The following is a 17,718-nucleotide window of genomic DNA, read 5'->3' as shown; positions in this document are numbered from 1 at the left end:
CAAACACTAGGATTGTCAAAAGGTTGATTCAATTGATTACGGGCATTTAGAAGGATTTAAAAAGCCATTGAAATTTTTTTGAGTTTTCAGAGAAAAAAAATATCAAACTATCGGTTCATAAATGCAACAGCTTTTTTTTCTCCAGGATAGGTTTTATTCCTGGGCATTTTTTTCTCTTAATATGGATCAGTTTCCAGATTCTGTGTATAGTTCCTATTTATATCTTCTGTGCTTTAATAAGCAATAGCACATAGACTTATATACCGCTTCATAGTGTTTTACAGCCCTAAGCAGTTTACAGTCAGCATATTGTCCCCAATAATCTGGGGCCTCATTTTATCGGCCTCGGAAGGATGTAAGGCCGAGTCAACCTTGATCGAACTCCTGGCAATCAGCAGAATTAGCTTGCAGTACTGCACTCTAACCAGTGTGCCACCAAGGCTCATTGTTAATTTTAACAATATTCATTTTATCTAGAGATTTAAAATAACTTTTTAACGAAGGATTTTTAATGTTATGGAAGCTGTCTGAAGGTTGTAAAAATACCATGATTTTCTTGACCTTAATTCTTCTAAAATGAGAATATGTAGATTTTAAATGTTTTTGAAACAGGAAATTAAAGTAGTAATTTTTATAGAATATTAAACCTTTTCATGTGTGAACAGGATACTAATGTATTTAGTTTCAAAAAGTTTAATTTTACTAACAATCAACTATTTTCTTATCATTTTCCATTTATACAGATTAACAGTTAACAGATTAATAATCTCTATGCCCTGTTCTGTCATTTTCCTTTTATTTTCCTCAACATAAGATGATCTCTACATTCATCTTAGATACTGCATTTGGTTGATTTTCTGCCTGTAGCATTCTGTGTGTATGTGTGCATCAAATAAAAAAAACAGGTGTGATTGCTAATTTAAAGATAAATTGTGATGATAAATGTTAGTATTACAGAGAAATTTAGAAAACAGAACCATTGCACCAGATAGGAGAAACTGCTTATATGTTGAGGAATGTCCTCATTAATAGGGCTATTTTATTGATACTCTTTAGAGAATAAAATATTTTATAGAATGGAGACTGTTATATGTGTGATTAAAAACAGAACATCCAAAGAACATGGGTTTCAAATATTTATTTGCAGGACTGACAGCCTTACATCAGTGCATGGGACACAATAAATTAAATAAATATTAAATAAGAAAAAAAAGTATCCAAAATGAAGAATTGAAGGGAACACACACAAATAAAAATAAAAGAGTCAGTATTCACCAGTTACCTACAAATATGGAACTGGCAAAGCACATCACTCAAAAACTAGCTATAATTACTAAGAAGTTCAAGTCTTTCTATGGATACTAGACAACCCTTTGGATAATTAAAAAAAACATGATTCAATAACACAAACCAATGTCTTAAATGCCACTCGCTTCGTTGCATGTGGTTGAGCCCCAACAAACCCTGTACATTCCTGAAAGCTAGAGAACCAGGCTATTCTCAAGCCATGCAGCTGTTTAAAGCATTCACACATGTCTGGCAGGAGTTTTTGTTTTTGTAGGCTGCAGTCACAAAGCGCCATCATACCCAACCTTACTGATGGCTCCTTAACTCTTACAACATACCTACATTTTTTCTGGGATAGTCTCTGCTAATTGAATGAAGCCCAAGGCAGAGGTACAGTCCCTCTCAAAACTCTCATATATGACATTAGATCCCAAAAACCACACACGAAAAGCAAAATGGGGAGGCTGGTGGTGTCCATTTTGCATTCAACCTATTCGCATTTCAGAAGTATGTTGTGAAATTAGGACCCATGAATGAATGCTAGGTTGATGCCATTAAACGGGCCTTAGAAAGGAATCAATACAATGTTTAAATGATTTATTAAACTATCTGTTCAGTGACATTTCTTGAATCAAGGCCACATCTAAAAACCCAAGATGTTTCAGGGTACAAGTTACTAAGCAGCTATTTTTTCCCCCATAAAAATGAAAAATTAGAATGGAATTATAATAAAGCTGCAATCATAAGTATTTTTCATGGAAATAATTTGCACTTAAATCTATTACATTTGAGAGTACACTACTGAGGATCGGAGCGAAGTTTTCACTGCTTTTTAAATTGATCCTTCAGGTATCATCTGGGAAAATTCTGCAACTTGTTCACCTGATCACAAACACACTAACAGAACAGGAGAGTTACATAACTAGTTTTCCACCAAGTGACACATAAGCACCCAAGGTTTGGGTTTTGTCTGCCTGGGACTACAACAATCGACTAGCAAGAGTGCTGTCAAACATCTGCCAAATTACGTAACATGGTGGGTGAGCTATTTTTGGCTTAGGAGACAACATGCTATGCAACTCTCTAAGGCAACACTGAAGAGCTCCAATAAAATTAGAGGTGGTTACTTCTAATTGCTTGGAATGAAATTCACCGGAAGAAACACAAACTGATTCCATATGCAACAATCACAATAACAATGGATTTTTACCTCAATAAGGCTATAGGTAGGAAGGGCAAGTCTTGAAGCACGCAAATGTCCTACCACTTAATGCTGTTCATATTGTAATGGAGACACCAGGGCAAAATAGCAGCCACCAGATTGAACCTTAAAATATATTCCTCTAGTCACCAAAACGTCAAAACGTAACAGGAGATGGGAAACACGCTTCATTTTCTCATCAGGCTAGAAGGCCCATTACAATATTAGTTTTCTCAAATCAAAACCAACCCCTGCTCTGTTGAACTGGACAAGAGATAAATCTGCTCACTGTGATTTAAATGGCCAAAGCAAAAGCACTCTTGCTTTCTGCAGCAAGCTACTAATAATGTCTATTACCAAAACCTGCAGTTTGATTCAACTCAAGATGTCCAAATTTCTTTAAGAATTCTGCAACTGGAAATCCTTTTTCAGTCTCCCCAGTGAGTATGAGGGAAAAAAGGAATAAAAGAAACTAATTCCAGCCTTTTTACAAAAGAAAATAAAAAAATATGAGAATATTTGCCAAGAACTGGTACTCTCCAAGATGTTGCTTAGCAAGGCTGCTTACTGGACAGATTTAAAATGGAGCTAAATTCATTTCGGATTGGTCTACCAGATACTCTTACCCTCTTGACTGCTATATCCAGCCCCTCATTCAGAGGCAGTAGCTCACTGAATGCAGAGGAACAACGGAAAAGTGCTATTCATTTCATGAGACACAATATAATTAAGCCTAAACTATATGATCTGCGTATACCTTAAGCCTAATCCTGCAGAACATTTTTTTAAAAATTCATAACTGAGAAACTTGCTGGTTCCACACTGCATATCTAAATACATATTTATCTTCCAGAAGGAATATTACTATGCTACTGGCTCAAATAAAAAAAAAAACTAAACAGAAGAAAAGGTTTCCCGTAGGTAAACAACTTCTCAAGCACACAAGTAAAATGGCTGAAATAACAACTGCAGCACATACAACACACGTTCCAATTGCACATATTAACTGTTCCATTACTTCCCTGATAATTATTGGTATAAATATTTCCGAATAGTAATTCAGAACTATGTCCAACCCTGAGAAAAATTTCCATGATGAGCATACAACCGTCCCATGGAAGGCCTCGAGTACTTTTAGTTCCTGCATGTTCTTTTAACAGAAACATGCCCAAGACCCCTTTGCATAACTCTGGATTTAAGCCTGCAATCGTATACACCTTCCCTTGGGAGTTTGCTTACTTCTGAAAACATATACTTTGCCCTGTCATATGGTACTGGTTAGAATTATTCCCCCCACACCCACTTGCACAAAAGCCCAAGTCAGATCTCTCTTCATTTTAAACCCACAATAGCCACTCATAGAGGGAGGCTGGGCTGAGAGAAACTGATCCAAAATCACCCAATCGGCTTCCAAGGCAGAGGGTGAACCTGAACCGTGAGTTTCCTTCGTCTTCATCCAACATCTTAACATCTATGCCACTTTACTGATCTGTTCCCATACAGGCTGAGACTGGCCGTTTCCACTCTCTACAGAGCAACCTAGAATATGCAGCAATCCTTTTGTTGATGTGGGTTTTACTGGCCTTAATGTAAGCCGTATCAGTTGCCTGAAAAGACCAAGAAACTGGGACAGATGGAAAGAAGGGCAGATTACAAGATTATAGTTACAAAGCCAGCTAAAGGAAAACTGCATCCAGCAGAACAAGTCAGGATGATAAGGAACCTTGAAGGTAGATTTGCATATGTCATAGGGGAGATTCACAGACAGACTCAAAATCTCCTTAAGCAAAGCCATCCATTAAATCAAAATATGCCCTCAGCTACTGTCTCTTCTCGCCAAATAATCCTTTCCCCCCTCAGACTGCATTATTAGGTGCCCTGCTTCTGCTTTCCCCAATCTACCTAGATAGGCAACCCTACATTCTCTGAAGAAACATAATAATTGGGAAATGTGAGAGAATAGAAGAGCTGAAAATGGCTAGTGCAAAAAAGGTGCTTTCAAGTCAACCAAGAGGCATCTCCAAACATTACAGCTCTACATGCACATTGCTGTAGGATTTGTCCACAGTCCATGCACTTTGGTCCTCATTTTCACTGTTGATGTATCGAGCCATTTCCTCCTGGAACTGGAGCTGTCGCCTCTTATTGGGATCAACATTAATCCAATTGTTGGCAATCCACTTGGTTCCTTCAGTGACCAAACAGCCTCCGTGTAAGGAGTATTCATCAACATCACCAACCCAGCCTGAAAAGAAACACGATTCTAGGGATCAGCTTCACACAAATGCAGCTCAAACTTTTCTGCAGCTCTAAGCTTTCCAAAATAGCCAACCGAGGGTAAATAAAATCCACTCAGTGTCACCTTGTAGGGGAGATGGGTGGGATAAAAATCTAATAAATAAATAAAATAAATAAAAATAGAAAGATTGTTATCTGGTTGCCTAAGGAAGAAACTTACCTTCCCCATCAGGCAGATAATTATACCAGAAAACAGCAGTGCCTTGCAGAGGTTTTACACGTAGATTTCCCTTATCACAGTGCTTTCGAGTATCACGTAGATCAACGTCATTCTGGATTAGAGACTGAAGAAAGGGTGTTCATTAGGGAATGTATAAAAGGATCTCTTCAATTACCACTATTCATTCCACCTTATATAGAGATCTCCCATTAAAACAGCTCCACGTATATCTATGAAACCAACAATAAACATCTCATTATATTTTAACTAAATCCAGTGTTTAATTAACAATTAAAACTTTTTAACTAAATAAAAAGTCCTAATTTATTGGCCAGCAGCTTTTTTTTCTTATTGCAAGTAATGTATGCTAAGCCTATTGTTGCAGAAAACTCGCAAATAAAATTTAAATAGCTGACATCCACTATCCTATTTTGCATGGTTATTCAGAGTAAACACCTCCACTATCCAGTGGAGAATTCCTGGTATCTACTGGAATTGCAAATTAAGGTTAGTTTAGAGCTCTATAATTTTTTGTGTGTGATTTTAGACACTTGTAAACTGTTCTGGGACAAGACTTATGAGTAAAACGTTCCCTCTTGCCTGAAGAAGCAATAGGAGGCTGAAAAACGTTTTTTAATCCGGGAAGTAATATGAATCTTAAACATTTAATTCCTCATCCTCAACTGATGGCTATGATGAGAAGTGGATCTATACAATTACGGCAGTGGTCCAACTGCTATTGTTCCATAGCCAACTGACTTGGCAACTTTGAGCTATCTTATCTTTCACAATATTCTCTACAAAGGGTTACTCTGAAAAAGCATCTGCCAGTTGCATTGGCTATAAAATACTGCAGCTGATCTGCTATTTTTATACCAAAAGATGTGCAATGATAAAGTGTCATTTATAGCTATGGCATTCACTTTTAAAGCACTAAAGTGCTTAGAGCTTGATTATCTAGGGAGCGCTTTTCCCATTACCAATCTGTCTGACTTCTATGTTTTACAGAAGAGGCTTTTCTATATCTAGCACAGAAAAGAAAATGGCTTGGAGGTAAATTAATATCAGCAACTGTTTTGGTTTTTTTATTCTGCATGTTGAATTTTACTGTTTTTTTTTTCTTTGAGAACTTGAGTAGAAACATGAGGTATAAGCCAAATGAATAATTAACATTTTATAGACACAGCCAGTACATACTGCACAGGAAAGACAAACCTACCAACTCTTCATAAGTCCTGTTATCTGCAATAGGAAAAGTGGTTTCGCCTCCTCCCGTCACATTATTTAGGTAGAACAGTACTGTCACATAGCTGTAAAAAAGAGAAAAATACTTGCTATCCTACAAGCAACAGACAACCACTGTTACAAGATAACCAGGAAACCCATTCTGTCTTCAGTTTCTAGGCTTACCGGCAAGATGTCTCAAAAGGAGCACTTTCGTTGGCAATCAGTTTGGTGTGACTACAGGCAGTTTCAGGAAACACTGGTCCACTATCCATATGAGCATGGTAATGTCCTCCCTGGTCATAGCGGACTACCTGCATTGGTTCGCTGTGCTCCACAATCTCTGGCGGCAGATGGGTTAAGTTAATTACCCTGAAGGCAGACAAGCAGAGAGGCATGCTAATGGAAAGAAAGGGTGAACAGGTTCCCACAAACATTCCCATCAAGCCACTGAGATTCCTCAGCCAGTATCAGACCATCAAGATTACTTAGATCATTTGTAAAGGGCTTTTTAATAATTACTTGAAAAGTGTCATACTGGTGGAGGCAGAATTGTTTTTTTTTTAAAAAAAAACACTCAGTCCACAATGCTGGCCTTGATCACCTGCATCCATTCCCATACAAAAAAAAGAGTAATCTTAAAACACAAATGGAACATAGAAACTCACGAAGAAATAAGGAAGCATTTAAAACTATTCAGAAAGAATCGTGGGGGGAAAATAACACAATGGGTGATGCATGTTGCAATTCTAAACACACTGGCTAAAATCTTTTCCATAAACCTGCTTAACAACATCCAGCCATTGCGTAAGAAGATTAAGACAAATAGTCTGAAACAAAGAGGATCTGCAGTAGAGCTATAGCAAAGTGATTCTAATTCACCTCACAACTGCTATTTCTAAGTAAGAGCAAATAATGCTGAACATATACAGGTCTTTCTAGCTTGGCTTTTTTAAGATTTTGTTGCAGTTTTTGCTTATGATGCTGGTGGGGGGAATCAGGAATCTAGGGAGGATGTGAGTCAGCGAGTGTTACAAGTCAACATAAATTTGTTTTTAAACATTTTTTACATGCATCTACAAAAGAGCAAATTATAAACCAGGAGTTTTAAATGTTGGCTTGTAAACTGCATGCATCTGCTGACTTATTTTATGTGGCCTGTGATAAAAATTTAAGGCAATGCTGGAGCCTGTCCTGCCTCATTGTCTTGTCTTGTTGAAGGACACTGTACTTTATGTGATGGCCCTGAACAGATGCAGAAGGATTACTACTGGTGATATCACCATTTGTCATCATGCTAGTTGGTGACAGGATCTGCACAGAACAACAAAACAGTGTGACAGGGGCAAACGATAGGTTGGAGATTACAGCCACAAATATAATACATATGAGATGAGCAGCTATATGAATTTGATCAATGATAATACTGATTTATAATAGGAAACATGTTTTTGTTTTTATTAATTTTCAGTAAAGTCAAGTATTTTATAGTATTATAAATTATTGTAAGTTTTGTATTAATTCAGTCATGCATTTTATTAATTTTAACATTTAATATTTGTTGCATTTTTGAATATGCATAAATGCGTCACACCATTTTCCACATTTTATGTGGTCTAATATTCATCTGAGTTTGAGACACGTGGTGTAATGTAAAGATATTAGATTTAAATGAAAATATCAAAATCATCTGAAACAAAGGAGCTGTAAATGCTAATCAATGGCTTTCTCTGTTTCACCTGAATAAGTATGGGTCACTCTTTCTTTTCAAAGCTTTCATTTTTTTTAACTCAAATATTCAAAACACAGATAAAGGAAATGTAAAAGAAAAACGATTATCAAAACACAGGAAGATGTATGTGTGTGTATTTCACTGAATATCTATAAAATCAAGAGAAATATACACATCCTATGTAACAATATTCAACATGGTTATACAGAAAGGCATTTTAAGTAGCAAAATCTATTAGGAAAACTCTGTTTATAAACATAGTGACCAGATTTCATTAAAAACTGTCCTTTTGAAATTGTATCCTCTATGCCAGGGGTGTCAAACTTGATTTCATTGAGGGCTGCATCAGGGTTGTATTTGACCTGGGGGGGGGGTGCGTAGCCAGGGTAGGCGTGGCCAGCTCAATGTCACTCATGTTGGCGGCACCTGTGGTGGCCCAAGCGCTCTGCCAGCAAAAACGGGCTCCCAAGCTCCATTTTTGGCTGTGATGGTCTCCTGCAACCCTCTGCCAGTGAAAACAGAGCTCAGGAGGACCGTGCACGGTCCTTGCGAGCTCTGTTTCCGGCTGCGACAGCCTCCTGCAACCCTTTGTCAGCAAAAATGGAGCTCAGGGGGCTACATGAGGCCCTCCTGAGTTCCGTTTTTGCTGATAGAAGCCTCGTTATTTCCAGGGCGGGGCCTGCGGGCCAGATCTATGCACCCCACGGGCCTTGAATTTGACACCCCTGCTCTATGCTGTTACCTCAGGTTTTCAGCAAGTACAATTTCTCACATTTTATATATCACTAACCAACAAAATGCCATTTAGATTTATAGTGCTTACAATAACACATTAGGCATCTAATGAAAGTAGCTGCATTAAGTGTACTGGTTTATACATGTTGGCCAAACTGATCAGCAAACCAACAGCAAGGCTAATTGGTAAAAATTGCTGAGTGAGATAAATTTACCTTTGCCGTATGGAGCGCATGACCTGATGTGCCCCCTCACCTTGGTACAGCCATGTATGTTGGCTGTTCCGCACCAGATCACTCATTTTCACTTTTTGGCTACCCATGTATTTGTGGAAGTCTCGAATGTTCAATTGTTTAAATTCTTCCAAACTCAGAACACCTGAATAAAATGAAGGAAAAAAACATACATGCCCATGTCAGGCCAGACACTGATCAGTATAAACATGCTGTCAGAAGGTATGCCACATCAGAACCACAGGAACCAACCATCCTCTGGTGATCTCAATGAGTTTTACTTTAACTGGACAGCTCCAACATAGATGGAGGGGAAAGGCTATTAAATAATAGGAATGTTTATCTAAATAAAATTAATAAAAGGAACGGTCTTAGCAAACAAAAAGCTGTGAGGGGTGGGAGAGCAGAAATTAAAAAAAGAGAATGCAAGTAAAAATCCAAAACTTGAAGTTAAAGTATCACAGAGAAGAATTATTCTCTGGCTTTAAAACAGCTATCAGTACCTACAGCCAGAGGTATCATTTGGTTTAAAAAATAAAGTTGGTGATTATCGCTATCTGATTGGCCATAAAATTAAATATAAGTTGCTTCATATTTACTGAAATACTTGTTAATTGTTACAACTTTGCCTGTTTTTGTTAACTCCTGATTTGATTCTAAACTTGATACTAAACTGTGATATGACTATCTTTATATTTGTTCCAATCTAACATGACAGAATAAGAGGGAAGGGAACAATGCTACACAGTACATTAAAAAGCAGCATCCATTCTGTCTTTACCATTGCCATCTGGGTCTGCTTTGACTGCGGCATACATCTCCCGGATGCTCTCAGGTGTCATCCACCTACCATTTCCTAGGCGGGTATGTGTCAGCACCTGCAATTGGAACATAGTGCACAGAGACGACCTTACTGTTAAAGATGAATTATGTATATAATCAAGAAGCATTAGCAGAATCCATTAATTCAAAAATTAATTGGTAAATGCTATGAAGCACCTATGAAGCACCCATATTTCTGGTTGTGCTGAATCCCAGCATATTCAAAGGGCCACAATTTTTTTAGACAGGAACAAAATTTCCTCTACTTATTTGTTTCATTTGGAGGTTTGTTCTCATATATTTGTCAATGACATGACATGCAGATTTTGTACCAGGATGTTAAAACACAAAGATAGTTAAGGCCTCGTATTTCAAAATGCTCAATATTCACACAGTATGACTTAATTCAGATACAATACTAACTCACTGTTTTCCATTACAGAAGCAAGCCCCAGGATCATATACTTCCCCATCTCCCATTTTTTGTCTGTTGGCATAGCCACAAAAGCAAAACTGGAAATTATGCCTCCATTTTTAATTAATCAGAGTTTCTCATTACATTCAGACTAAGAAAAGATTGGTTTACTTTATCCAAATAAAAGGAAGAATGTATCATATATTGAAGTCAGCTTGTCAAAACAAATAGTTAAACAAAGTGCAGTTTATCCAAGTTCAAATGAAATTACAAAGTCCTATAAATATATTTAATATTCTCGTTATAACAGTAGGCAAGGGTATGTGCCAGCCCAGGGCTCTCAGTCCTTTTCTTATAGAACTTGATTCAGGGTTATACTTGAATGAGGTTGATATTTCTCAGTTAATAGCCCATCATTCCATTCTGAATACCTCCTTAAGTTGCAGCTGTCCATCCTGGTTGTGATCTAGCAGATTAAAGATATCCATCTGGCTGATATCTATCATTTCCATAGCTTCTTCATAATCTTCTGTGGGCAAAATCTGGCTTTTCTGTAGGCCTTTCAGCTGAGCCAAATGTATAATTAATTTACATTCATCTTCACTCAGGAAATCTGGGATTTCTAACATGGAAGAAGAAAGGCAGAAGAAAATGATTTTCCCATCCAAAGACAAAACATTCAAAAATCTAAAACTGCTCAAATACCAATATTGATGTTTAAGATGATTTATGAAGGCAAGAAATAGTTGGGTCTAAACGTTCCATAGTTATGAGGCAAAGAACTATTTTGGTACATTTCCCAAAGTTTCCAATCCTAAAAAAAGGTACTTTGCCTAAATATCTGTGAACAAATCAGGAAAACAGATCACACTAAACCATAAACTATGTTTTATGATACAAGTTTAGACTCAGCTTTTCATTTCAGCCAGCAGAGGTCAGAAACTGTTACCTGCTTCATAAGAAATAGAAATAGCGAAGAGTACAAATGAAGAAAACACACTTCTCTTAGACGACCATTGTCCTTAACTTCCCTGCCATCTATTGATTAAATAAATTTGTAATGAGGAAAACAAGCAATTGTTTTTAAAAAGCTTTCATTGAACTGCAGTGAGAGGGCAATTTTTTCAATAAAGATCAGGGATAAAACTCACAGAAATTAATTTCATACCAAAATAAGATATATACCACTATCCACAATTAATTTTCTGCTTCATATTTAAAATAAAAATCTTGCAAATTACATCCTGTAAGCAAATAAAACATCTAGGTTTATACCCAAACTCTGCTAACTAGTTCACACAGGCCTAGCAATCCAAACTCCAACGCTTCTTTAACAATTAATCCAGCTAAACAAATGTCTCTAAATATTATTTTTCCCCTAAACAAAGAGAGGAAAACAGTGGTTTTAAAAAATGATTAATCTCTAAGCAGGCAAACAACACAATCATTCAATCAAGATATTCAGGTGGGCATAATTTGACAGCCCTCATATCAACACTTGTTAAGTCTAGGCCTACCTATATAGCAAGATTGCCAATAATTTCCATTAGGAAAACATCTAGAATTATGGTATCTAAGGCAGGGATGTCAAACCTGTGGCCCACGGGCCAGATGTGTCACACACTGATCACGCCCACTCCCATTTTAATGGAGAAAAAGTTGTGATACGTCATGTGACAACAACGCTATGCCGAAAGTCTGACACCCCTGATCTAAGGGAAAGTAGAATTTAATTCATTTTATTTCACTGAGGAGTACATTCAAGGAATCAATGAAAACTGTGTATCTCCAATATCTGAGCAGATACCAGCAAGTTTTATCTCGACAGGTAGAGTCTAGGAGGAGGGCCTTCTTTGATGATACCCCTGCATTGTGGAACATCCTGTCCTCAGAGGTGAGGAAAGTTCCCCATCTCTTGTCCTTCCACAAAGGCGTCAAAACTTGGCTGCGCAGCCAGCATGGGGGTCAAAGAAGCTCACACAACCATGTGGCTGGCTGGCTCCATGAGAACTCCCCACCCCCACCCCGCCCTGTATTAACCACTGCTTACATGCCATCTTTTTACTTTTTGTAATTTTATAATGTTGCTTTTATAATTTTAAAACTTGTTAATCTTAAATTAATTCTGATTTTAATGATAATTTTATTGATTATATTGTACACTGCTCAGAGCCCTTCTCTGAGAGAGATGGGCAGTTAAGAAATATAAAATATACATAAATATTCATGAGTTATTTGCAAATTTGGGACACTGGGTGGTTTTCCACACTACTGAATCTCTACCAGATTCCTAAACTGCTCAATCAGAACTGAAATCTACAAACTGTTGTGTGGTAATGGAAACATGACAAATGTTGGGCCAAAATTGCTTAGTAGGAACCACTTAATGACTCTCTTTTTTCTTGGCATCATCTACTTCTCAAGGTTCTACCATTAATTAGTTTTGTTTTGCTCAAATATTATTTTGTATTTTACATGAACGGACTCACATACTGTACCTAAAAGGAAACCTTTCTGAAATTCATAAATTATAAATATGCATTTAGAATCCAATGGCAACCGTGTGCACTTGCTTTTAAAAATTATTTTAAAATAAGTAAGACTGCTTATTTCCTCGTTATATTTTCCATTTTAATAAACCTGAAGGAATGAATTTAGCAATATGTAGAGATGTTAAAATAAGTAGAAGAACAAATAAAGGCAATGCCATCAGTTACTTATTCAAAAAAATGTGCAGATTTTCAAGGTAGCATAAAATTGTAGTGATGGGAGACTTTAATTACTCAGCTGAAATTGGGAAAACTAGTAGCTGATTACCTAAATGGACCCTTTCCATTCTATGATTTATTGATGTTATAGCATCTCTATGCCAATGTAAAGTAATGACAGCTTTTGGGTATTAAAAAAACTTGTAACACACTTTTCAGGAAGTAACCTTAGACAGGATTAGGGAAATCCTGTTTTAGAACTCTTTGGAGAAGACTTTAATCTGTTTTTAACTGTGCATGCGAGTATAGATGCAAGGTTGCATAAGACAATGTTTAATTTCTATTAAACTATCTATGGAACTCTGAGGAGGAAGACATACCAATTATACAGTTTCTTCAAAATATCTTGTGTATGAGAGAAATAAGAAAGGAATGTGTCAAGCCCTTATGGCAACTTGCAAACTAGACAGCATGTTTCTCAAAGATTCAGAGTATATATTGCAAGAAGCAAGGGGCTATGTTGGAGAATCTTTGAAACTGGCTGTATAATATTATCTTAGCCCTCTGTTATCAATGAGTATGATGAAACAGTGCCTCTCTGTTCCTTTTAATCTTTTTTCTTATGGAATCTTTAACAGTAAGGATGCAATAATTTCCAAAGTATTAGCAGGATCAATGAATTCTACCATAAATGATGGCAAAATTAAATGTGTTCATTAGAAAGAGAAAAATAGTCTAACTGCTTTCAAAGGTTCTTTTAGTATATTCCTATTGGCTATTAGAAGTTATATTTGCCACCAGCTCCATCTAGATTATATTGCTTCCAGTTCTTTTACTAAAACCATTCGTGAGGTACTGTTTGAATTCAATAAAACAATGATCTACAATTGGTGTAACTGGATCAGAACTCAAGAAAAGTGGATTTTTTCCCCTTTCCTTTCTTGATAGGAAATAAGTAATGAAAAATAACAATATTCCAGTATGTAAGAGAAGGTTGGCGATTGCTCCTAACCTCTTACGCATATAGTAAAAAAAGTTAAAATGTTACAGAAAACAGAGTCTTTGTCTCTGTCTTCAAGATTTGATGGAAAAACCTGACAGGCGACATTTAAAACACAAGCTGGAAGTTGCTGCAGTACAAAGAGGCTGGGAAATATATACATGATGATTATCTGATGTTATACAATGTTATACAAAGTGACTGACAGCTATAGTCACTTTGAAGACCACAGCTGATGCTATGACCAAGAGAAGCAAACGATAACCATGCACTGGTTTTACCAAGACATAAATATGTCATAAATATGCTAGACCGAAAAATGGATTGCTCCTAGAACTTGGAATTGGATGTACAGATATATATTTTAAATAAAATATATTACTTACCAAAAAGAAGTGGTTTCAAGCTGAGAGTTTTCATAACATGGATTTTGTTAGGAACCAGTTGCAACTTCTGTTTATGGCCCACCTTTAAAAGATAGTAATGAATTAACTAATTTAAAACTATATGTAGAATTATGTCACACACGTATTAAAAAGTTATGGTTGTGATTTGGTCAAAAACTTTCACCTATGCATCAGAAAACTTTAAGCTTTCCAGACAGGATACAGTTGAGCAGTAGCATGTTTAATTACACGAACACCGGCATGCCTAAAAATAAGCATAAATTTAAACTCTTTTCATTGGATATGATAAAATATTACTGTTACTCAGGACACTGCAAAGCTCATAAACATAAGTCAGTTGCCAAACATCTGAATTTTGATCATGTGAATAAGAAGTTGTGAATGCTCCAATGCTGGAAATTTTTAAGATGTTGGATAACCATTTGTCTGAAGTGGTGTAGGGTTTCCTGCCTGGGCAGGGCGTTGGACTAGAAGACCTCCAAGGTCCCTTCCGACTCTGTTATTCTATTCTATTCTAGTATGAAAAGTAATCATAAGTCACAATTTTCAGTGCCTTTGTAACTTTGAATGGTCACTAAATGAACTGTTTTAAGTCAAGGTCTCAACTTATGACCACAATTGAGCCCCAAATTTATGTTGCTATGTGAGAAATTTGTTCAGTGAGTTTTGCTCCATTTTATGATTTTTCTTGCCCCATTTGTTAAGTGAATCACTGCAGTTGTTAAATTAGTAAGGCGGTTGGTTGTTAAGTGAATCTGGTTTCCCCGTTGACTTTTCTTGTCAGAAGGTTGCAAAAGGTGATCACGTGACCCTGGAACATTGCAACTGTCATAAATGTGAGTCAGTTGTCAAGCAACCGACGGCAAATCACGTGACCATGGGGATGCTGTAACTCTCATAAGGGTGAAAAAATGGTCCTAAGTCGCTTTTTTCCATGCCGTTGTAACTTTGAGCAGTCACTAAGCTTTCTCCAAACCGACGCCTTTCAAATGCCATAGTTTTGAGACTGCTGGAACATGATGGGCCGGAATAGAGGGCATGCGGAGTTCAAAAGACAAGTGGCCACGGTCACCTGATGGAGAAAAACTTGGACTCAGCCCTGCCCTCAAAGCTGCCGTTGATGCCTTACCAGAGGCGCCAGTGCTCGTCTGAGGTGGGGGACCGGCTCCTCCCTGCTTTTTAAAACTTTTACTTCCAAGCAAAAACCAACAAAAGGTGGCGCAGTGGTTAGAGTGCAGTACTATAAGCTGCTTCTGCTGACTGCAATTTGGCAGTTCAAATCTCACCAAGGCTCAAGGTTGACTCAGCCTTCCATCCTTCCGAGGTGGGTAAAATGAGGATCCAGATTGTTGGGGGGCAGGGGCAATTATGCTGACTCTGTAAAACCGCTTAGAGAGGACTGTAAAGTGGTATGTAACAGTAATAGAGTTGGAAGGGACCTTGGAGGTCATCTAGTCCAACCCCCTGCTCACGAAGGAGACCTGCACTAGGGATTCGAACCGCCGACCTTTCTGATCGACAAGCTCAGTGTCTTAGCCACTGAGCCACCTAGCCAGGGAAATGTAAGTTTAAAGTGCTATTGCTAAAAGGAGCCCCTGCAAAAGCAGCCACAACAACCCCCCCCCCACACGCTTTGTCGTCTCCCCTGAAGCCCAGCGCTTGCCTTAATGCCCTGCAGGCGAGGCAGAGCTTGAGGGTCCAAGTTGCCTGAAGAAATGGGCAGGACTGGGGGCGCATCCTGGACGGGGCCAGGAGCCTCTTTCCTCGGCTCCGGCTCCCCTCCATCGTCGGAGCTGATGTGCACGAAAAGCAGCAAGCCCAGCACGTTGATCACGTAGAGATGCGCGAACACCATCAGCACGACGAAGTAGGGTCGGGAGCAGACGGCCCGTCGCCCCACGGAAGGGCCTGGCAAGAGAGGCCCGTCGTCCGGCTCGGCCGTCGCCGCCGCCACCGCTGCCCCGGCCGCCGCAGCCATCCTAGGCCAAAGCTCGGTGAAGCGTTACCACGGCAACCACGCGCGAGCGCGGTGGGGAAACTCTCCTCCCGAGCATCACGCTACGGCGTGAAGTCACCCACGCACACCAAGCGAGAGTTTGCTGCGGCTTTCCGGCCCAAATTGAATGAGATGTGGCCCGAGCCGCGGTGCGAGACGAACTCGGACAGGGAGGCGGTCGTTCCTTAGAGGCTGAGATTTTATCCGCCATGGAAAGAGCCATTTTAGCGCCGATAACTCGACAGTCGCTCTCGTTCCCTCATTACCCGTAACATAGGAAGCCATTTTTGAAAAGGGCGTCCTCTGTTTCATTGCTCTGAATCTGGAACCATTTTTAGTAAGGGCAAAACGCGTCCGGCGTTAGGTTTGCTTCTCTAAAGCAAACTTCTGGCAAAAAAAAATCAAAAACGGTCCATAACCTAATCTCTAGTGTGCTTTTGAAGAGTTTGTTGCTCGTCACAAAATGTCAGAATGGTAATTTTGAGACTCAATCTGTGCTTATAGGATCTGTGCTGGCATGTGACCGCAGTTTACATTCTTGCCAACTACCATGCCCCTGACTGCAAACACTCGATTTTTATCCTGCTTTTTATTATTGGGACAGTTGAGTTTTGCCCCGTTTTACTATTTTTCTTGCCACAGTTGTTAAGTTAGCACTGCCGTGAAGTTCGTAACACGATTGTTTAAATGAATCTGGTTGTCCCCATTGACTTTTGTCAGGTTGCAAAAGGTGAAAACATGACCCTGGCTGGGACACTGTAACTCATAAATACATGCCAGTTGCCAAGCTTCCAAATTTTGATCACATGACCACATTGCAATAGTCATAGAAGTTACTTTTTTCAGGGACTTTGTACCTGTAGGAAGTTAGCACCCACCCCTCTCCTGGAAGAGTGAAATTTTAGGAAATATGAAAAAGGCAGAATATTATATTTCCCTGGGATAAGCATGTTTTGAAGCAGCTCCCATCTTCCTGCCCCCACCCTTTGTCAATGGGCCATTAAGGCCTGGGCCAGTCTATTCTACATAACAAAGATCTGCCTCCTTCAGGCAGAGCCATAGTAGGAATTGCCAAAGATCCAACAAGGATTAGCCCTCTACACAATAGCAGCAGAGGCTCACCAATGGCACCTGGGAAGATTGCATCAGCCAGCAAGACCCCCACCCCCTGGGAGTCTGACAACCAATCAGGATACTCTTTCGTGGCCCCAAGAAATGCAGAGCCAGAGAGAGCATAAAAACCCGAGGATTTACTGTATCTGCCCCTTTTCTGTTCAGGAACTCAAGCCATGTGATCCTGTCCACCATTAAACCATCTTTCCAAGCAGTCTCCATGTTTCCAGTGTCTGTTTTCCCCACTTGGAGCAGAACTCAGAAGGATGTTTCTTTCAACAATTGGCGAGCCAGTGGGACTCCAAGCTAACCTAACCAATGGACCAGGCCCAGGTAAGCCTCCCTTGCTAGCAGCAGACCCATTGAGTCTGTGGGTATGTTTTCGTG

At 38.8% G+C, this 17,718-nt stretch overlaps 1 protein-coding gene across 1 annotated transcript; it reads right to left on the bottom strand.

Moving 5' to 3' along the window:
* Positions 1–1,123: 1,123 nt before the first annotated feature.
* Positions 1,124–16,250, bottom strand: P4HTM (prolyl 4-hydroxylase, transmembrane). Its single transcript, XM_034431686.3, has 9 exons — positions 15,886–16,250; positions 14,202–14,283; positions 10,539–10,729; positions 9,652–9,748; positions 8,853–9,015; positions 6,357–6,542; positions 6,166–6,256; positions 4,947–5,070; positions 1,124–4,733 (listed from the first exon to the last, which is right to left on the bottom strand). The coding sequence occupies exons 1-9, from the start codon at positions 16,198–16,200 to the stop codon at positions 4,516–4,518; spliced, it is 1,467 nt and encodes a 488-aa protein (XP_034287577.3). The 5' UTR covers positions 16,201–16,250; the 3' UTR covers positions 1,124–4,515.
* Positions 16,251–17,718: the final 1,468 nt, after the last annotated feature.

The sequence above is a fragment of the Pantherophis guttatus genome, chromosome 2 (genome assembly GCF_059756535.1).
Source record: "Pantherophis guttatus breed Tessera chromosome 2, ASM5975653v1, whole genome shotgun sequence".
Taxonomy (NCBI): domain Eukaryota; kingdom Metazoa; phylum Chordata; class Lepidosauria; order Squamata; family Colubridae; genus Pantherophis; species Pantherophis guttatus.
Note: the sequence above shows the minus strand (reverse complement) of the source record. Positions and strands in the feature narration are given on the sequence as shown.